At 30.1% G+C, this 22,748-nt stretch overlaps 4 protein-coding genes across 4 annotated transcripts; 2 read left to right on the top strand and 2 right to left on the bottom strand.

The window, feature by feature from the left end:
• Positions 1 to 3,004: 3,004 nt before the first annotated feature.
• LOC101514554 (two-pore potassium channel 5) lies at positions 3,005 to 5,946 on the top strand. Its single transcript, XM_004494412.4, has 2 exons — positions 3,005 to 4,064; positions 5,451 to 5,946. The coding sequence occupies exons 1-2, from the start codon at positions 3,118 to 3,120 to the stop codon at positions 5,596 to 5,598; spliced, it is 1,095 nt and encodes a 364-aa protein (XP_004494469.1). The 5' UTR covers positions 3,005 to 3,117; the 3' UTR covers positions 5,599 to 5,946.
• Positions 5,947 to 9,108: 3,162 nt separating this feature from the next.
• LOC101514239 (peptide chain release factor 1, mitochondrial) lies at positions 9,109 to 12,606 on the bottom strand. Its single transcript, XM_004494411.4, has 11 exons — positions 12,371 to 12,606; positions 12,112 to 12,212; positions 11,873 to 11,971; positions 10,994 to 11,177; positions 10,780 to 10,828; positions 10,619 to 10,697; positions 10,354 to 10,428; positions 10,204 to 10,281; positions 9,816 to 9,974; positions 9,583 to 9,678; positions 9,109 to 9,498 (listed from the first exon to the last, which is right to left on the bottom strand). The coding sequence occupies exons 1-11, from the start codon at positions 12,486 to 12,488 to the stop codon at positions 9,304 to 9,306; spliced, it is 1,233 nt and encodes a 410-aa protein (XP_004494468.1). The 5' UTR covers positions 12,489 to 12,606; the 3' UTR covers positions 9,109 to 9,303.
• Positions 12,607 to 13,942: 1,336 nt separating this feature from the next.
• Positions 13,943 to 15,991, bottom strand: LOC101513899 (pectinesterase). Its single transcript, XM_004494410.4, has 2 exons — positions 14,884 to 15,991; positions 13,943 to 14,791 (listed from the first exon to the last, which is right to left on the bottom strand). The coding sequence occupies exons 1-2, from the start codon at positions 15,896 to 15,898 to the stop codon at positions 14,079 to 14,081; spliced, it is 1,728 nt and encodes a 575-aa protein (XP_004494467.1). The 5' UTR covers positions 15,899 to 15,991; the 3' UTR covers positions 13,943 to 14,078.
• Positions 15,992 to 18,273: 2,282 nt separating this feature from the next.
• Positions 18,274 to 21,018, top strand: LOC101513583 (uncharacterized). The gene is made up of 5 exons (XM_004494409.4): positions 18,274 to 18,579; positions 18,797 to 18,889; positions 19,617 to 19,647; positions 20,321 to 20,480; positions 20,769 to 21,018. Exons 1-5 carry the CDS (start codon positions 18,514 to 18,516, stop codon positions 20,821 to 20,823), a joined length of 405 nt encoding a protein of 134 aa, XP_004494466.1. The 5' UTR covers positions 18,274 to 18,513; the 3' UTR covers positions 20,824 to 21,018.
• The last annotated feature ends 1,730 nt before the right edge of the window (positions 21,019 to 22,748 follow it).

Genomic DNA, 22,748 nt, shown 5'->3' with positions numbered 1-22,748 from the left:
TGTTTTTGAAAAAAAAAAACAATTATAAAATATTTTACATTTGTGTGATAACACTTAAAAAAGAGTAATTATAAAATATTTTACATTTGTATGAAATAGTAGAATGTAACATATCTCTTTTTGGAAACATTATCTACCATGTTTAAAATACAATCAATTATTTTAAGTTGGAAGATTTAAATTTAAAAAAATGAGTTTTTTTTTTTCTTTTCACTGTGAATATTGATAAATACTCATTTCGTATAAAAATATTTCAATTTTCACGCAAGCAAAATACATAGAACACTTGTAAAAGTTCAAACAATTCATAATTAGATGAAAATTCCTCAAATATCCAACAACATAATTAAATACCTAAGTCATAACATTCAAAAAATTTCATACCAACAAAGAAAAACAAAATTGATATAAAACTTGAGTTTCTAACCCTAACCACAACTATCTCATCTAAAAACTTTTTCGGTTGTGGAAGCAAATTGAAAATATCATGTCAAAATATAAAGATCATCTCCAAAGCACTTACCAATAAATAAAAATAATAGTATGATATTTACATAATCAATAACACTTATTTTTCACAATAACAAATAGCCAATAGTATAATAAATCCATCATTTTCATAAAACGCCAACCACACTTCAATCAAGATGTATACATAAACTTTATTACATAATCTATACGTCAATACAAATAATTCTGGAATATCGTCTCTCCACAAGGGCATTGTAAGTCATTCTAAGCAACACCACTAACTTCCAGTAGGAAATGTGATGAAGTCTACAGACTATCACCGACGCAAAATATCTCTAAAGATTTGTGGATTCCAACCAATTATAGATACACCACACAATCATGAATGTAGACACCTTTATGAGTTATCCCCCAATACTATGCGAGATTAACTTACTAACGAAAACATATTTGCACTTTTAGAATTCACCGCACCATGTCAAATGCAGTAAATATTACACCATATAATATAATATTTATTTTCGTCAAATTGATGGGAATTTTATCAATATCATGTACACACATTTTTCACACATTCGATAATAAACATATAACTATGTATAAAAATAAATGGATTGATGCCCTTATCAATATGTATCGTTATTAAAATTCTTACACAATAGTCTTTGCTCTAAATATGTTATACCTTTACAAATTAATTTACTTCTCAATTAATATCAAAATCTACGTATTTATTTTCTCCACTTTTAAGAGGATATTAAAATCTTTCCTTTTACACATGAATGACTATCTTAATTATTTGATAAAATCTTAAGAGTTTCTTTTTTTGTTTTTAAGCTAAAAACTAATCCTAAAGCTTAACCCGTTACCCCCTTCACTACTTTCTCTAAACTCTAAACTTCTAACCAAATATAAAAGTTAATTAACTTCTTGTAGTCGATTAAGATATAAATAAATTAACAAATAAAAGATTTCTATCTATTAGTAACAAAGTCACGACCAGAGAAATGTTTCCATCAATGAAAACATGACTTAGGCATAAATATGTAATAGTCTTTGTTGAAATCAATTTTTTCTTTCCTTCTGGATTATGAATACAAAAGTAAATCAAGAAGTCGATTTGTTTCTATCATTAAGGTTGGGGAATATGTTATATTCAACTTAAACCTATTAAAACTTTAAATATTCACATTTCCAAATTAAGGTGATTTTATTTTAATGCTTGTTTATCTAAATTCCCCTTTTTTCTATTTTTTTATCACCAAAAATTAAAATAACAAGTTAGATACAATTCAGTTAGAAAAACCACTACTAATCATTCTAATAAATTTCAAGAATAATTATCTCCACACTTAATAAAGTAAAATATAAAAATAAAATACTTAAATCTTACGTTTTCCAATTTTTTCATACACAATGAAAAATCATGAATAAACGAGCAAACGAAAATACTATAAATTAAAAAAAGAGCATTTTGAAAAAAACAATACCTTAGAAATAGTGTACATGCAGTCTTCTTTCAATTCTTTTTTAAATCTATACATGTGTAAATACCCTCACCCTAGAAAAATGTTAAGTGAAAAAAATTATTAGCAATGTTTTATGACAATTGAAAGAAAAAAAAAATATGTATATAACACTTCCTTTAGAATTGATATGGATCATAACCAAATAAAATAAATTTAATTTAACATTTTTATTCTCGAAGACCATATCCATAGAGAAGAGAAATTTGTTGTTGTTAATGTCTCTTATAAACCACAAATGAACTACGCAAATCAAAACGATCTAATTTTCCTTCAAAACACCGACTTAAATATTTCATCAAAATTTATTGACATTTTGTGACATAAAAATATGGGAGTTGCGAATACAAACATAGCTACAAAATTATGATTTATGTTTGTTATGACACACTACAAGTCTACAACTCTATTTATATACAATAAAATTTATTAAAATTGAGTTATTAAATTGTTGTACTGTTGTTTTTGTTTTCTTCTCCAATATGTGCTAATATGATTGTTTAATTGACACGATTTAATTCTAATATATTATATTATACGATTAGTTAATTAACTCCAATAGGTTAGAATTTGATTTTCAATCGATTTTAATTAATAAGATTTCATTCAATATACTATAATTTGATTGATTTCTTTGATAACGTTTTATTCTTTACTAATGTTTCCTCTTTCATTATATTTTATTATTGACTGTTAGCTAAATGATTGTCTTTGATTGTTTCCTTTATATAGTATATTTTTGTTGTTATTATTATCATTTTAATATAAAAAATAAATAATTACTAATATTAAAAAGTGTTTCTTAAAAACTTATTGTTGAAAATAAATATAAAATATCTATAGTATAAATATAGATAATAAGCATAAAAAGAATGATTTAAACTTGTAAAAGTGAATGGAGGGAGTTGAAATTGGTAAGAAGGTTTTGTCTTAAAGTGATAGGAATCCCTTGTAGTCTGTGATATGATTGAATTGAAGCAAGAATCACAATCAGCAGACGTGGCATGGGCCCACACTAACTGACTTCTCTGTTTGGTTACTTTCCTTTCTCTTCGTCTCATCTCGTGATAATAATCAAACTCAACTCAACTCAAAACCAAAAACACCAATCCTTTCAACGATGGATAACGAACCCTTTCTCCTAATTAACCGTCCAGATTTACCCTTAACATCTTCCAAATCCTTCAACGACATCACCACCGTTCATCAACCCGAAATACAACACCAACAACAACCACCATTGTTTCTTCCCAAAAAAAAACTCAGTCGCTGCAAAACCGCACCAGCCATGTTCATTCTCCCAAACCTAAAACCAAACCAACCCCAACTTCCCAAACCTCAATCCACTTCAATAATTCGACAAGGCATTTGGCTTCTTCTCATATACCTCTCAATCGGAGTCACAATTTACTCTTTCAATACTCACAATTTCTCTGGAATTGAAACTCACCCTATCGTTGATGCACTTTACTTTTGCATAGTTACAATGTGCACAATAGGTTACGGTGACATAGCACCTTTAACACCACTCACAAAAGTTTTTGCTTGTGTTTTCGTTTTAGTAGGTTTTGGTTTCATAGATATACTTCTTAGTGGACTTGTTAATTTCGTTTTAGATTTACAAGAAAACACAATTTTAACGGGTCTTCAAATGGGTGCTAGGGAAGGTTTTTCAGCTAGGGATTACATTGTTGATGTTGCCAAAGGTAGAATGAGGATTAGGTTGAAAGTTGGTTTAGCACTTGGTGTTGTTGTTTTGTGTATTGGTGTTGGGAGTTTGGTTTTGTGTTTTGTCGAAGGTTTGAATTGGGTTGATTCTGTTTATTTGTCGGTTATGTCGGTTACGACGGTTGGTTATGGTGATACCGCTTTTAAGACACTTACTGGTAGATTGTTTGCTGCTATTTGGTTGTTGTTTTCTACTTTGATGGTTGCTAGAGCTTTTCTTTATTTGGCTGAGGCTAGAATTGATAGAAGACATAGGAGATTGGCTAAGAAGGTTTTGCATAGAGAAATTACTATTGAAGATTGGCTTGCTGCTGATATCAACAATACTGGTTTTATCAGGTATAACATAACACTTCTTTTACTCTTTTATACTTTGCACATAAATTAGGTAAACTCTCTCTAGCACCCACATCTCTGTTCGAAGGTGTGTCTCGGTGTCAGACACATATCGACACAATACCGATACTTTTATTACATTCAATTAATTCATTTTCTCAAATTATTGCTGATGTTGGTGTTCCGTGCTGTCATAGGGTAAAGTTCTTTAGACACCGTTCTTATTTTATGAATTATTTGTATATTGTCCACGTTTGTATAGGAACCAATCTTGCAGGACTGCTAGTGTGATCCGTGTAGTTGCACATGTATTTTGTTAGTAGAGTATAACTGTCACAAATTATTTTAAGTGATTCCAAAGAAACTAGGTCTATAGTATTAAAAAAAAATTATATTGTTATGAGATGAAAAGTAAAAGCTCTATTATATTAGGATCTGTTTATAAATTTTACTTATTTAGTTGGCAACAAACAAAACAAAACATGGCTGTAATTTACACTGTTGATCATAAGTAAAGAGTGTGCTAAGGAGCAAGGTTTTTAATCGCAGTGGCCAAGTCGCGCTGATGCGACTATAATTATGGTCACAATGCGATTTGTGAAACATAAAAAAGCCTTGATGAGGCCAGAATCACAATTGCGGACAGTTTTTTTTAATTGCAGTCGCTCCATTACATTTCAGTCGCATTGCAATAGTTGCTATTGTGAAAAAGTATGGTTAAATGTTGAAGGGATCACAATTATGGTCATATTGTGGTTAGTAGAGAAACATAAAAAAGCCTTAGATGTGGTCACAATCACAATTGCAGATAAATTTGAGTGTTGACTAGAATCCCAATTGGGGCTTGATGGTAGTTTTGGTCGTCAAACCAAACAAGTTTAAGAATACAATTATACAAATGGTCCTAGACATTGGATGCTTTAAATAGGAATATTCTAATTAAGTTTATCGCCCCTTCAGATGATTACAACTAGCTATAATCATATGTGGCTTATGTAAGCATCTGTCACTAATCACGATTTCATGTTTATATCAATATATTGTTAGTCATAAGAAGACGTAATTTGAATTTGTTTAATTCAGCTTTAGCTTAGACGAGATTCTTTTTTACTGTTGTTTATTATGTCTAGTTGTCATATATTATATCAAAACATGTGAGATGTGTAATGTCGCTTTCTAGAATTAGTCGTATTAGGATGTTTCATTAACTATGCAGAGTTATACAAGTAGGAGCAGAGCGTGAGTGAGACATCAATATGTATGCATTATTCAATTATTTTATCTATTTTGTAGTTATTCTAAAAGATTATATTTTTTTTTCAAGATTCCTTTCTCACTAGAAATTTCATTTCCACCTCCTCTTTGTTTTTTGTTTTCTTTTCTTTTCAGTAAGTCAGAATATGTGATCTTCAAGCTGAAAGAGATGGGCAAAATACAAGAAAAAGATATAATGCAAATCTATGATCAATTCAGGAAGATTGATCCCTCTAACTGTGGGAAGATAACATTACCTCATCTCTTGGAGGGCAGGTCATAACAGAAAAAAAAGTTTGCAATACAACCCATTAGTTTAAATTAACTGGTTAATAAACTTCAAATTCCAGTTAGAACAATCGCTATTTATCTCCTGCCCAAACTCTGGATTATCATGACTCTTTCCTCTGAATCACCACATGATTAAGAAAAGAAAAAGAAGGGTGAGCCATAATGAATAGTGTAAAAAATATGCAAAATGCACATGAATTGTTGGGAGAAAGATTTTGTACATACATTAGAAATTACCTGATTGGTTCTTATGGGTGGTTAAAATCATCAGTGTAAAGGAAGTTACTAGATGATGGATAGAAAGAGACCCACCATAATGAATAACAAGGGCATTTTTTCATCACTGTCTGTTGAAATTTTAATATTTTCTCCTGACCTTAAATTTGAACTACAACAGACCTGTCCAAATTCCGGGTTAAAAACAAACCTGTCCAAATATAACCAAACTTTTATTAAATTTATTGAAATTGGATTATTTTAATATTTTCTCCTTTATAATGATGTCTTTTTTTGAAACAAACTTGTTAGTGTCAGTTGAAGATAAACGGGGAGTATTTAACAGAAAAAAAAATTGGATTAGATGAAATAATTTTGTTATCCTTTTGTGATTTTTGGTAGAAGTTGCAATTTTGCCTCTATGCTATTATTGGCAGGGACCCACAAAGTCATCAAGAAATAGAAATTGGCACTTTTATAATGTTTTTTTTTTTATTTGAGCAGTTTAATAACTACATATTATATAAATATAAACCAATTTTATGTAAATATATATAATCATGTTATTTTATGATTATTTATTAAATTCTGTTTATCCCTTAATAAAACTGCAAATATAATTAGACGGCAGCATCTACATAAAATATAACGATGATTTATACCTTAATGAAAAAAGTAACTATTAATTTGATGTATACATGATTACTAGGATCTCTTTCATCTTATCCTTCATGGTAGAGCTGTTAAATGAGTCACTGTAAACCAATTCAGTCTAGAGGGTTAAAGCACATAAAAGTAAAACACTATGTTACTAGCAGAGTTGTCGTGGGAAGAGGTGACACTCGAAGAGGCAGAAAAGGAAACGGTAGGATTTTGTGACTAATTCAATTTTTTAATTGGTGGGCTGAATCACAATAAACAATGGATCATTGATATTTCATTTTAAAAAAGATTCAACCCAAAGTCTAACAGGTTAGACCGATTTGATTCTATTTGTAAACATTTCTAATTAGATTGGAAAAAAGACTCAATTGTTTCTCAAATCTTACTTTCTTTATTGTTTCAATCTTCACATAATCATGGTTATGACAAATTTCACCAGTGGTGATTCAGTTATCATCTTCGTTTACATTGTTAGTGATTCTCGTTAGTTGTGTTAGTATAGTTTGTAGTGATGTAGTCAAGTTTGGTCTAAGACAAAGTTCGTCGAGCAATATTTGTGCAAGACTGAAAGAATATTGATTAGTCAAAATAAAGCTTTTTTTTTTTTTTTTCATTGCTATGTTTCTAAAAAACTATATATATATTTAGAAGTATACTTTCAAATAAATAAAAATTGTATTTTTGTTCACATGAAGACAACATTTTTTTTCTTCTCTTTTTGGATGTGTACTTCTAAAATTAATTTAGGATGGAGAAAGAAACTCCCTACTAAAAGGACATGGTGTAACACAAATATTAATTTAGTAAACACTTGAGTTCTTTAACCATTTGATTAATGTTTGATCATCACCGATGCTTATAGAAAAATATATATTGAAAGATAAATGTCAACTACATTGAAATATCAGTTATCACATTTGTGTGCAAAGATGACTTGGTTTAACAAAAGAAATACATAATTCTTGTTGTCACAAATGACTATTGCATGATGCAGGTTTTCAGGTTCTTTGAAACACAAGGTCCCTTAAAATACTAGTGGAATACCACTTTCAATTTCCCCTACCACTACTTGTTTTTTATTTCCTCACAAAAAATATGTGTTTGGGTTGGCATATCATTACTACAAAAAAAAAGAAAAAAGACATCCATCAGCTCAAGATAAACCAATCCCATAGTAGGCTTTTTATTTACAAAAGATTATTCTTTGGACAATATTTTGTATGATGAGAGAATTTCACTTGACATATTATTTTATATGGACTCTATAACAAAATCTGACATACCTTTTATGTCGGGGGAGTAAGATGTTGTGTGCAACATGACATGCTGATTAGTCTTATTATCTTTAGGAGTATTTAGATCAGCACAGCACTCAACTTTTAGTGTATAAATGGGCTCCTAACGTATATACCACTTATTTATATTTTTTTTAACATTAGTGTTAAATAAATACTTATTTTGTTTAATGTAGCATTTCAAATAAAAATTATTAAATGAGTCGCATCAACAATTTTATATTATTATATTTTAAAACTATGAATTTATTTTGACATAATTTATTAGGTGGAGTCTAAAAAAAGAAAGAGAGAAAATGTTTATGTTGTCATCCTCTTTAACAGACATCTATATTTTTTTCTCCACATTGAAGGTGTTTATTTAGATTGGTGTTAAATAAGGGGAAATACTCCATTATGGAGACTTTTAGAAAAAAAATTTGGGTCTCATAACTACGATTTATATAACAACTCTCTCTTCCATATTTAGAATGAATTTTGTTATTAAATTCTTTAAAAGAATAATATTTTTATATTAAAAAAAAAAAGACGTATTTGCATCATACAAATCACCACAAAGCAAGCGACTTTTGTGGTTACGAGTTATTAATGCTTTATCTTTCTAAATGACTCCATGCCATTGTAGCAAGGTCATTTATAAGTGTAAAAAGGTCAAGCAAGATTTGGAAACCAAAAATCAAGTAAATAATTAATCTTGATAACTTGGGGTTGATAGCATGATAGGACTACAAAAGCAGATCACGTCTATTCAACTTTCAATAATCTATTAAACTTTGGTGATTGTAAATTGTAACTATTGGAAAATTTTGTTTTCTCTACCATATTTCACACGTTTTTTGATTGACATAAATACAGGATTTTTTTTTATCAAACTAATATTAGTTGTAACGTTCATAATCTTGATTGTCCATCTTAAGAACCATCATGTGATCATATCCTACTGGCAGTGCTAATTAGACTTGAGAAGAGATACAGACCATCTCTATGCTTCTCAAAAGAAATGAAAACCTTCATTAGTGTATAAATACAGTGATAATATCATTAGACTTAAATACAACTAAAAAAACATACTAATGAAATCCTCAATTTGTTTTAAAAAAATTGAAAGATGATCTCCACCCCTTAAGAAGTCATCTCGATGTGAAATACATGTAACAATGAAGTTGAAATCAGCACACAACTGACTCGAAATTGAAGCTATGGCAGATGCACAAAGCAAGTACTCAAAGTTGTCAGCCTCAACTTGCAGCACCCAACAATGATGCAGTTGAGGCATCAATTAGCAAAGAATGACTACAAAAATGAATTTCGCAAAAACAAGAGAGGGGTTATCCAAAATAGAGGAGGTAGAATTAAACTGTCATTTTTCTCTCTAAACTGTTACTAAATAGCCATACACAAATCATTATTTGCTCTGCGCTTCCTCTGCCTAGCATCTCTCGCAAATTATGAAACTTTTTCTTTAAGGCAATACAAGAATAAAAAATTGAACTAATATTAAGTAAAAATTTAACCCACTGGCTTTATGCAGAAGAAGTAAAAGTTGCAATTGCGTCCATTTCTTCTTTTAAAAGAAGAGCATCAACGAAGACATCGAGATTCTCTCCTTGCATCACATCATCTATGGAGTGATAAGTAATGCCAACTCGATGATCAGTTACCCGGCCTTGAGGAAAATTGTATGTTCGGATGCGTTCAGATCTGTCCCCACTACCAATCTGTACAATTTGAAACTTGAATCAATTCAGGAAAAAGAAAAAGGTATAACAAACCGAACAAAGTTTACTAAGAGATCTCTCTACCTGCTCTGATCGAAGCTTTGATCGACTAGAATGAAGTCTGATCCTTTCCATTTCATATAGCTTTGCACACAGTACCTTGAGAGCTTTGGACTTATTCTGAGTAGAAATGTGAAAGCAGATATAGCACGTAAGGAGAAGAAAAGATGGGAGTACTTTGGTAAAAAAAAACTGCACATTAGCGGTCAAAAACAATTTAATGTAAATCATGCCACAAACATTTTGGAGCCATTTACCATATGCTGAGAACGCTCATCTTGTATAGCAACCATAATCCCGGTTGGAATGTGAGTTATTCTAACAGCACTGTTAGTTGTATTTGCATGCTGACCACCTGAACCACCAGATCTATAGGTATCAATTTTCAAGTCTTCATTCTTTAACTGAACATCAACCTACAGAAGGAGCGTGTACATAATATAAGATTCCAACAAGAACATCATAAAATTGTTTGTCAAAGATATTAACCAGGCCTTCGCAATTTTCCATTAATCAACCTAACAGAAGCAAACAAAAAAAACAGAGATAAAAGTTGCATTTGTATGGGATGGTTTTTATTAAGCACAACAAGCATTCAAGTTTCATATCACAAGCCATTGTTTCATGAGGGTATTAATTAATTACCTCATCAGCCTGAGGGAGAATTGCAACAGAAACAGCACTGGTATGAACACGCCCCAATTTTTCGGTGACAGGAACTCGCTGTTAAACAAAATGTCACTAATTGTTGAAAATGATGTATTCAAAGATTTAATGAGAGGTAGTGACAAAAACCTGTACTCTATGAATTCCACTCTCAAATTTAAGTTTCCCAAAAACACCAACTCCTACAATCGCTGCACTAGCCTCCTGAGAAATTGAGGTGCAAATCAGAAAATACATCAATTGATAGACAAGAAAATTGTGGTACACAATATAATGGGAAGGTCCCAGTGCATGGTGGGTGCTGAAATGAACAATTCAAAGCACTTAAATAGAACAGTTACAGTACTAAAAAAACAGGTTATATTTAGTACACACTAATGCATGAAACACGTACCTTGAATCCCTTCATATCAGATTGAGCTATATCTACCACGTCAAACTTCCAGCCTTTGTTGTGAGCATATTTTTCGTACCTACATCATGCAAGACAATATTTCTTTCAGAAAACTATGACAATGGCTTCTGAATCTGACACAGTGATAAATGTAACCTTACATCTTAAAGATATTCATTGCAAACAAAGAAGCCTCCTCCCCACCAGTGCCTGTAAAAAAATAGTATAAACAAATGAAAATGGGAACGACATAAAGCGTAGGGAGACAAATTCAAAATGATTAACAGGACCTAAGACAAGTTATCAGACATTGACTGAAACATGTTTCTGATAAACGCAAACAATAGGTCTCCATGATCAACAGTGATAATTTACCTGCTCGTACCTCCAAAATGCAATCTCTTTCATCCGCATCATCCTTAGGAAGTAATGACTTCAACAGCAAATTCTGCAGTTTTCTTTCTTCCTCTATGGCCTGACCCATTTCCTCTGTTGCCATATTAAGCATGTCTTTGTCTTCAGAACATTCAGCTATTAGTGACTTCAAGCCATCAAGTTCCTGCAGATGGTAAAAAATAATATCAGATGATATTCAAGAAACATTATCTTCACTTTTAACCTTTTTTCTTTAAACTCTAAAACACGTAGACGCATAATAAATAAATCACACAGGAAAACTAAATACTATAGGCATAGAAAAAAAATACAACGGAAGAAATAACAGCAAAAGCCTTTTTCAACTAAGTGGAATCGTCTACAAGAATCAAACCACGCCATTGCGATGTGTTGTGAACCAAGTGTTGAAAATACATAAACAAAAATTATATTAATTTTCCAAAAATATGGTTTTTAAGCATATACGATTAGGTGAACATGAGAATGAAGTCAAAAGCCATAGATTTACTTACACAGCAGTAGGAACACTTTCACCCCAGTATATGAAGGATAAATTTAATTAAACTGCAACCTAAAACTATGCCACACAACACTTTCCATTTTTACTATGCTTAATAATAACATGATTAATTAAATAATTCATCAACAAAAAAGTAGTACTATTCCAAAATAAGATATTTGCAGAAAATCATAAACTGAAGACAAAGACATAGCTTAGCATTGCTTTGTTGTATTTTCCCGGGACGCTAACACTACATGCAATTCAGGCAAGTTGCTGTTGCTGTTGTTGCTAAGCAAAACAACTTGCATCGGAAGAACCACATAACCAATTTTTTTTTCTCGTTGTTCAAAATTTACCTTCTGTTTGGCCCTCAATTCATTAATAAGTTCAAGAGAACCACTCAGCTTTCGAAGCTCCTTATTAGCTCTTGCATACTCTGACGGTGACGCGTCTGGCTGTCTTCAATCAACAACAGAAATTAAACTTAAACAAGATAATTAAGTCAAATACCATTTAATTATTATATTATAACTTAACATTAAATTAAACATACAAAAAGTGCCATAAATTAAAATTAAAATTAAAATTGTATTACCTGATTTATAAGATTGTCAAGACAAGCAGCCCTATGTTTAATAGCAGAGAGTCTTTGTTCCATTACGTGTAAGAGATCCGGTGAAATTTCAGGTTGCACTTCTGTTATCAAAATTAGTTCAAACAACGTTAAAAAAAAAAACCAATGCAATCGATTCTTTGATCCATTATTATTTAGCTAACACATGAATTTTTTTGTTTGAATAAGAAAAACCTAAAAAATATGAATAATAAAAATGAAAGAAGGAATGAAAAGTTACCAGAAGAAGAGTAAGAACGAAGGCGGAAATTTGGAAGTGAGAGTTCGGACTTTGATTCGAATTGCTTCCGCAACTGAAAAACATAACGGAAATTCATAAATCTACCACGAATTCTCATCGTTAAGGCCTTTTCTATTTCTCACGCTGAACTGAATTGAATTTGAGCGAATCTCTGAGCTTCTCTTCTCAGCTTTTCACGTTTCAGCGGAGTTTAAAGTTGAAAATGGAAAAGTGAAAAAGTAAGATGGTTCGTGTTAAGAGCCTGTCCGTCACTTAGGCCCATGGGCCGGCCTGTTCTACTTTTGTTCACGTTATCTTTTGTCATTAAACCAATTAGTTTTCTATTTTCCATTCCCCAACTATATTTCATATCCCCCGTACACTTAAAAGATACTATTTTATCTTTTTTATTATATAAGAAAAGTTAAGATTTCTTTTCTTTTCACTCACAAATTCAAAAATTTTGCAAAATTTATTAGAAAATTTTCAATTTTTCGACACTTTAGTCGATTATACAATTTTCGAAATACAAAGTGAATTTATTTTCGAAAGTTTGAATTAATTTGAAATTTTTAAAATATAATTTATTACATTTATAAAATATTTTTGAAACTTTTACCTTTAACTTAAGTTACGAAGTACAAAGTTTTAGAACTTTCAAAATTTTAAAACATAGATTTTTTTTTAGTTTCAAAAACATAATTATACATTTCAAAATTTTCAAAGAAAATTTAGAATTTTACTCAAATTTTCAAAATATAAATTTTGTTTTAAAATAATTATATTATTTTATTAAAAATATTATATTTACAATATAAATACTAATTAAAATTTTGAAATTTTTCTATTTCAAAATTTTTCTATTTTGAAAATTAATTATTTCTATTTTATAATTTCTAAGAGTTTCATATTTCAAAAATTTCGTATTATTTGAAATTTTTATTTTTATTTTGAAAATTAAAAATTAAGTTTTGAATGTTACAAATTAATCAAAATGTTTGAAAAAAAACTTGTGCTTTGTTAGTTTGGAAAGTTTCAAAAATATTTGAGAAATTTACTAAAATTTTAAATATGAGTGGAAAGAGAGAAAGAAAAAATATTAAACTTTTTATATATAATAAAAAGAATAAAATAATATTTTTAAATATATTAGAAGTGAGAGGTATAAACGAATAGGAATGATGTAATATATAAAAACTAATATTTAAGAAGAGAGATGATGTATAGGAATGTTGTAATATATAATGTAGTAAGTATAAATTAGTTTCTACTCTAAAAAAAGTATAAAAGTTTCCCAATAAAGTATACTCACTAAGTACAAAAAAAAAAAGGTTTTAAACTTATACGTAATTAACATTTTTTTTGAAAAAAAAACTAAAAATAAATAGATGATTTTGTTTAAAAAAATCCATTTGAACCAAACAATTTAGTCATTAAATTAGCTAGGCGTGACGTTGAATATTATCATATTAATTAATCCGATATATTGCATTTGCTTGCTTAAATAAATTATATGGATTACGTAAATAAATAAATAAAAAAATAAATAAAAATAAAGAATGGAAGCTTATAGCATATAATCCGAGCAAATTTTGATTTATATTTGGGGCGGATCTCCTAGACAAAGTCAAAGATAATTAGAAAGAATAAGAATTTGTGTGTGTGCCATGAAGTTGAGAGACTCTCTCAAACTAAAAGATACATATAATTAATTCTTGAAGCCAAGGTAGTGAGGAACATGAAGAGCCTTCAACCAGTCAGTTCCAGATTTGGGTCCAGCCTTAAGGAATTCAGCAGCAGTGAATTGGGTAGCCTCAGCCTTGCTAATGACTCCGTGATAACCCTTCCACTTGATTCTTCCTTGAACATTGGCACCTGGTCCTGTGTTGGCATACTCTGCATAGTACAATGTATTTTCGAAGTTTGATCCTGTCCATGGGAACCAACCATCTGGGTGAAGAAAGTCACCAATTGTTGATTCCATCACAACTGTCTTTGAATATGCCTTCCATGGTCTACCCAAGTATGATTTTATTTGGAATCTCACTGGGTACAATGCTTGTTCTGGTACTATCTCACAATCCTGGATCACAATACCAGTAGCCATGTTCTTTTCTGCTGTTCCGTCTGCTGTTACTGTGTTGAATTGGTTGTCGTTGGGCTTCCTTACGATGATGACAGAGTGTTGGATCAATGTTGCAGATGTTCCAAAGATGAAATCAATGGTACCAGAGATAACACAGTTTCGGTAGAATTGTCTGTTTGTTTGAACATACAATGTGTCTTGGTAACCCAATATATGGCAACCAACGAAAGCAGATGTATCTCCTTGGTTTCTCAATGCAACTGCTTGGTGACCATCAGGACCGGCTGTGTTCTCAAATGTCATTGCCTTTCCAATGAATCCACTTGCGGTATTGGCTGCATCATTATTATTTCATAAATCAATCAATCAATCAATTTTATTCATTATATAATTAAAATATGCAATCAAATATTATAATATTAATTACCGAAGGTGGCAGTTTGCATGGTCTTGACACCATTAGCAAAGTTTTTGCTTCCTGTTACAATGGTCTTTTGTGGGCCATCACCGTACATAAGAATGTTAACTGCCTCCTTGGGAACAGTGATGTACTCGTCATAAACACCAGCCTTCACGTAGATAATATATCTTCCCTTGTTTCCCTTAGGATATGAGGCAATAGCGTCCTTAATGGTTTTAAATTGACCACTACCATCCTTCGCAACAACAACATTTGGAGTAACACGTGATCTCCATCCTTTTCCTTGTAGTTGACCCAAAAGCTTGCGATCAGATGCAGAGAACCATGTAGGGTATCCTTCTTCATCAGTATCCTCAGCAAGAAGACGACGAGATGCAGGTTTAAGATCAAACTTCAAATTGAACTGCTCGAGTATCTTCGACAAACCACTCACAATGTCAAGAGCAACACCGGTGATCTTTTGCACGCGGTCCAAACCCTGGACTTGCAATTGCTCCTTGATCTTTTTCTCACCTTCATTTTCGCTGTTAAAGCCTTCCATGCAACTCTGTTGGTAAGAGATAACTGCACTCAACCAATTCCTCATATCAGGGGATTGATATTGAAGAGATTGAATGTTGTTGTCACGAACCAAGTTGTTGGACAGTTCAAGACTGTCCAACGCGAATTCCAACAAGTCTTTGCAGTCGTCAAGAGCCATCTTGACGCCACTGTCCTTGTTACCGTACTCGGTAGTCAGCCTATCACTCATGTTAAAGGCCTTAATGACACTGTCAGTGGTTGCTTTCACGGCAGCAGCTATATAAGCCTTTGGATCAGCGGCGTCGAGGCCACGGACAGAGCTAAGGGTTTCATGACAAAGTTTTTGGTCTTCTGCATTTTCGCAAATAACTCTAAGAGACCTCTGTTGAGTTTGAATCTCAGGGTCTTCACCCTTCTTATTAACAGCTACAACAACGCCAATGGCAACACCTACTACGAGGATAAGAGAAACAGCAGAGATAATTATCTTTGCATTCATTTTTTTTTGTTTTTTTTATTTGCTCGAATAAGAATACTAGATTCCTCCCCTTTGATGTTTGCTGGGGAGGCTTATTGGAGATCGTTGCTTGATGTATGAGATGATGATGGTGGGGGTTTTTATACTTTACCTCAACAAATCTCATTCAATCACAATAAACTCTATATTTGGCTATTTCTTAAATGACAGGCATAAAATTGTTGTCAACTTCTAAGTTTTAGGAATGTATCGACACACCACTACCACACTTTTTTTCTTCTAAAATTGGCAGTTTGTCCTCATGTTAATTTTGCATCTTAAAATATTTCTATAATTAGTTGAAGAAGACCATTTCTTGATACCACAAAAGTTGCTTGTTTTTTGGGTAAAATAGTGAGTTTGTTTATTGTGTGGCTTTCAATAGTATAGTTATTTTGCATCTATGTCGTTCTAGAGAAGTATAACTTTTACGAACGGTTTAATTTATTTTTGAATACTACATTATGTTAGTATTGTAACACAAAAAATACTCGTGTAAGTAATTCCATTATTTTGATTTCGTCATATTTACGAGTTTAACGATAAATATATATTTGGAGAAACATTTCAATCGGACATGCATGTAATTAATTTTTCATTGCTGAATTCTTAGTGTATATCATCAAATGCACTGAGATATAATGTTGAATCTACTTATGAATTAAGATATCAGTTATGTGTTGATGATATGATAGTGGGGGCAGACATAGGATTATATAATTGGAGGGCCAAGTATAAATTTTCACGACCATGTTTATAAAGAAAGGCTAACGCTTTTAGAAGGCATATAAAATAGTTAGGACAATTCATTTTCTAGTCCATTTCAATTTTTAGGGTATATACCTCAAACTATAAAGATTAAGAAAAAAAAATGGAGATTTATTTTATATTTGAAATATGGAAAGTAATTTAGTCTCTCAAAAGTTATAAATGTCAATCAAAATAGCTATTAGGAGAACTAAAATATTCATAAAAATTAGGACTAAATATGTTTTTTTGTCCCCATAAAATTCCAATTTTAGTATTTGTAAAATAAGTATACAATTTATAATCTCTACAAAATTATCATACATGTAGTTTTAGCTTTTAATGTTAAATCAATAAAATTTAATTTCTAAGTTTATATTTTTGATATTTTTATCTTAAATTTTTACATTTAAAAAATTCATATTTAATTTAAACCGAGTTAAAAAAATTTAAAATTTTATGGAAGAACTTTTTATAATATTCTAAACATCCTTGCAAATGATTATTAAAATTTGTTAAAATTGAAGAACCATTAAACATGTTTATTTTCATCAAATACTAAAATTGTTTGTTGGATAATTTTGTAGAGATTAAAAATTATTTTTTTATTTTGCAAGGACTAAAATAAAAAAAATTGGTTTAAAAATTTATAAGAGCTAAAAACATATTTATAACCCTAAAAATTATATTAAAAATAACTAATTTCACCTAATTTTATAGAGAACTAATTTAATAAATACTACATAGGTTTTTGTATTTCTTTTATAGAGAACTAATTTTATAGAGCCTTTGCTTAAAAAATATATCGAATCACATTCTTATCTTACATTAAGTATTTAATTGTTATGCAATGTCAATATAATTTTGTAGACTTTTAATACATCATAATTAAATTACACTTTGAGCATGCAACAACCATTTATATTTGTAAATATTCAAATAATTATAATAAAAGTCAAACCATTTAAAATTGTGTATTTATCAAGTACTATATGGTAAAAATTGTTTGTCTCCTTCCCCAATATTATTTTCACGTTGCTGATCATTTTATCTAAATGACTTTTTTTTTTTGTCAAGAGGGGCCCCAAGCTTCTCGGTGATAGAAAGATACATAAAGGTCAAATATTCGTTGAGTTTGTGGATAAAAATTTGGAGCGTATACATTGTTATAATTTTTGTAAAGGTGAGGCTTAAATTGTCTTAAGTTCGTTTTCTATAATTATACAAATAAGCATGTAAGTGATACTTATTAAATTATATTTACTTAATTTATAAATTTATTTATGTAATATATTTTTATTAATGTTGATTGAATAATCTGTGATTCTTCGTAAGTAATTTAGAGGTGGTATTCAAAAAAGGAAGAAATAATACTAAAGATGTATTTATAAAATAAAAATTAAAAATGAATAAATTTTGTTAGGAATTAAAGTTAGATGATTTTATAGAGTAAAATATATTTAACACAATTTTAACTTTTGTTGTCCCTTCCTGTCCAAATGCTATGTGAGTAACGGATGTGACTTTTCTAAAAAAAAGAATTGAGTTTAGTTTAGAGAATAAAATATAAAAGAAATAATAGAATGGGAAATTCGCGGTGAAGAATCCCATTACGTATTACGTGAAGTTGAAGTTTGAATAGTAGAAAAGGAAAAGCATTTGACGGTGAAAATATAACCAATATCACCTAAACTCTAAAGAAGAAGAAGGAAAATAAGTTACTGTTTCCCTTTCTTCTCTGCAACCATTACCATTACCATTACCAAACCTGAGTGAGTGATTTAGGTGTTTAATGTTGTCAGCTTCACAATCTCTGACACCGTCGTGTCTTTACTTTATCGCTCACTCAAATGGACGCCAATGAAGCCAGAATCTTGCTCGGCTTCGCACCCAATTCACGTCCAACTCCCTCCCAGGTTCTTAGGTTTTTTGTTTTTTTTTTTATTCTTTCGATTGCGATTTTCACATTCATCATCTCAATTTCATTGATTTTTTATTTAATTGGTTTAAGTTTACATTAATTATTGAACTTAATTCATCTTGATTTGAGACCATGAACATGTATTTTGCGGTTTGCTGTTTGTGGCTATTCTGATTATATTTTTATTTTTATTTAATTTAATGTTTGTTTAGGTTAAATCAGCTTACAAACAGAAGGTGTGGGAATCTCACCCTGACTTATTTCCATCTCATGAGAAGCCGTTTGCTGAGTCCAAGTTTAAATTGGTGAGTAATTTAATCAATGAAATTCTTGTTTTTTTTTTTTTTTTTCATTTCCCATCTCATTATTGGAATTTGTTTTAGATGATGGGTGCATTTTTATAATTAGTGACATACTGACATGAATTGTGTTTAATGTGATAGTGGTCTTGACTCTTGGGGACTTGATATGGAGTTATATACTATGAAAGTAGAACATTTGTTAATATAAGCAAATTATTAGTGGCTAATTTGTTAGAAAGAGGGGTATCTATTAGCGGTAGGATCGACCCCTGGACCTCCTACATAGTATTTCATCAGTGTTCCAACCCTTACCGCTAAAAAAGTAAAGGAAGTAGAACATTTTTTATAAGCTTAATACATTTCTATGTGCTCATTGTATGGTGTAAACTGGTGTATGAGTCTGTGATTTTTGACAGAAATTTTTTGTCATAACATTCTCAAAGGACAACTGTGTCTTGAATGAAGCTGGTGGTTATTTATTGTTTTAGAGATTAATGTCAAGGCAATAACTTCACTAATATATGATTTTTGTATGGGAGAAAAAGTTTCCATAAAACATGCAGAAAGCATTTCCCCACAATGTGTGGCATTGATTTTTGTATTGTGTTAAATTTTGGACTACGAGTTGGTTTACATGGAGAATGGTCGACACTTAGTTTGGCCATTGTCATATTCTCCTCTGTTAAATGGAAGGAGTGAGAAGTGACTGACCTTTTATGTTTTGCTGCAGATATCCGAAGCTTACACATGTCTATTGCCCGGTAATTCTCCAGAGTCCTTCTACTCATAGTATAAATATGTCAAATGTCTCTCATAGTATTCAAACACGATTTTGGTTAATGGTTATTGAATTATAAAATGTGTTCAATCTCCTCAGTCATCAGGTCACCAATTCTAAAATTGATCTCTTTGACATGTTAGTTGAATTCACAATTTTATGCTTGTAACATTAGCATCCTGAGAATTGAGATAGCATATGGTCAACTCAAAATGAGTACTCTGACTAGAAGACCAGATTATAGGAAAAAATAACTTTCCAAATACTATTGCCATTTTCATGCTTGAATGTCTATCATAAATATGCATTATTATGTAGCGAGCATATTTTCCTATATATTTCATTATTTTGCCTTCCTACCCAGCTCCTAATTTCAGTGAAACTTTAGGCTGTTGTCCTAGTACTCTGGCCATTGAAATTCTTTGTTCCTTCTGTTTTCAAAAAATTATCTATATAAATTTTGAAAAACAAAAAGTAGAGAAAGTAGAGACCAAAAAAAACCTTGACTTTTTTATGAAAACTCGTTGTGTTCTGATATTATATGATTTGGAAAAGGCCCTTATCTTTCTTTGAAACGACCTTGAGCTCATCCTACTGCTTTGTTTATATCTGTCTTGCAACTTCTTACAAAGTACAGAATAAAATTCAAAACACAGGTGGGAAAAGAGGAGAAGGTTCTGATTGTGAATATTGGCGAGTTGTGAGAACTGGAGTTCCAAGGGCCAATGGAGGAAGAAAAAACCATGCCATGATTAAAGTTCCATTCCTTTTACTTATTCTGGGAACAGTTGCGCTTGGAGGGTTTAATGCTTCGAGGTGCTTAACTTGTTCCTTTTTTCTGTAATATTTACAGTATGTCTAATGTGCACAAATAAAATAGTATTGCACCGTGCACAAGTTTATTTTCCACTATTGGATCAATAAGTCTCATCATTTGTTATTTGATCCAATTATGTGATTTATTAACCCAATGATAGAAACAAGTTTATACATGGTCATAGTGCAAGATTTACCTCACTTGTTCGCCGTAGAATTGGCCTATATTACAAATTAGCTATGGGCTTGTTCATTAACAATGAAACCTTTTCTGCCACTGTTGTGCAGGGCTTACAAAAGGCAAAAGAAGGAGTACCCTTCACACAATCCATTTCTTCCTTGATGACCTCCTCCGGAGCAGCAATCATGCCTGTAACTTGATAAACTTCAATTACTACCGGTGGAGAATAATATACATACTCCTAACATATATCTAAAAAATTTAAACGGATAATTTAAATCAATAAAAGTTACATCACCCAACGATTGCAAGGGAATTCATCCCGATTCAATACAAGTTGATTGTTTATATGTTTCATCAGGACACTGGATAACATTTGTCTTTATCAATTATGCAATTATTTTTTTTTAAAAGGCTAAAATAAATTGGTTTTAACAATATATAAATTTAACTCTTTTTTTTTTATCTTAATCCTGTGTGTCCTATAGAAATGAGTCATACTAATCTAAAATTCAATTGAGAAATAATAAAGTTTAGCTGAAAAATATTCTAATCATAATTCAAATTTTGGTTCTTTGAAATAATTCGAGTTCAATTATGATGAAATAATTCGAGTTCAATCACTTAGTTGTCCTTCGAGTTCAATCACTAGTGTTTATTTTTGTCATATGCTTCAAAAAAGTATATATTTATATTCAAATTATTATCTATATTAAAACTTATAATCTATATCATTATCAATTTTGGTTAAACCTTTATCATTTATCTTGAACATTGTTGTTCTTATCCAAATTTTATTTGAACATATTTTACGTGCAAATTTCCCTTTTATAACTCAATTATTTTCTAAATTCAAATTCAAAAACTTACAACAAAATATTTAATTAAAAGTTAGATAAGCTCATGTTATAGATATTACAGAAAGTTAAGAATCACACCATAACACAAGAAAATGTCCTTAAGTTTTGTCATTCTTATTTTCGTTCTTGTTCAAATTTAGAAATATACTACATGTTCAAATTTAAAAATATACTACATAAATTTGAAATTTAAATAAAGACAAGTTCAATGGCGGATCTTGATAAATTTATTTTATTGGGGGACCAACATAAACATAAAATATTTAGTGTAGTCGTAATTCTAATTTTTAGATGTATTAAAAGTATTCGATTCAAGTTCAAATATTATAATTTTGTCAATCAAACAACTATATTTATACTCCATAATTTGACATCGTTAAAGAAGAAGAAAATTTTGGACAAGCTTATATAATATACAAATATTATGAAACTAAAACAAATTATTAAATTTTATTGAATATTATATAATAAAATAAAGTCTTAATTGCAGTTTTTCCCCTTTATTTTCATCAATTCGTATAACTTCCTATATTTTAAAATACGATAGTTTTGCTCTCTCCATTAAATTTTTTAATTAAAAAAATTGTGATTTAATATATTTTTAATGAGGTGTCATATAATCTCATGATGTGAAATTATCTAAATGCATTAATTATTTATAATTTTTTAATTAGACTACAACAACGAATATTTTAGAAATTTAAATTTTTTAAAGTATTTTATTATAATTTCATAAGTATTATGAATTCAATATCATTGTATCACATGTCACGTTTAAAATAATTCATGTCATTATATTTTAATTAAAAAATTTGTGAAGTAGATTAAAATTATTGGATTTTAAAATAAGAGACTAACATTATAAATAAAAAACTATTATGTATGGTGATAGGAAATTGGTACCAAGAGAAGCTAATGAAGATAACAAAGGAATTGGAGAGTCCTCACTCAACATATAATTTTACATCAACAAGTTTTAAAAGATTTAATGAAATTTTACAAATTTATTTATTGATTTAATTGAAGTTTTAATCGATCTATTTTCACCAAATTTAAGAATTCGTTCTCCTATTTCAAAAGTCAATAGTTTTAGTCCATTCTTTAAATTTTAAAATAAAAAAAAATTACGATTTAACATATTTTAAATAATATGACTAAAATCATTTAAATGCATTTGTTATTCATATGTCATGTCATTAATTAAATTACAAAAATAAAAAAATTTCA

The sequence above is a fragment of the Cicer arietinum genome, chromosome 3, assembly GCF_000331145.2.
Source record: "Cicer arietinum cultivar CDC Frontier isolate Library 1 chromosome 3, Cicar.CDCFrontier_v2.0, whole genome shotgun sequence".
NCBI classification, from domain to species: Eukaryota; Viridiplantae; Streptophyta; class Magnoliopsida; order Fabales; family Fabaceae; genus Cicer; species Cicer arietinum.
Note: the sequence above shows the minus strand (reverse complement) of the source record. Positions and strands in the feature narration are given on the sequence as shown.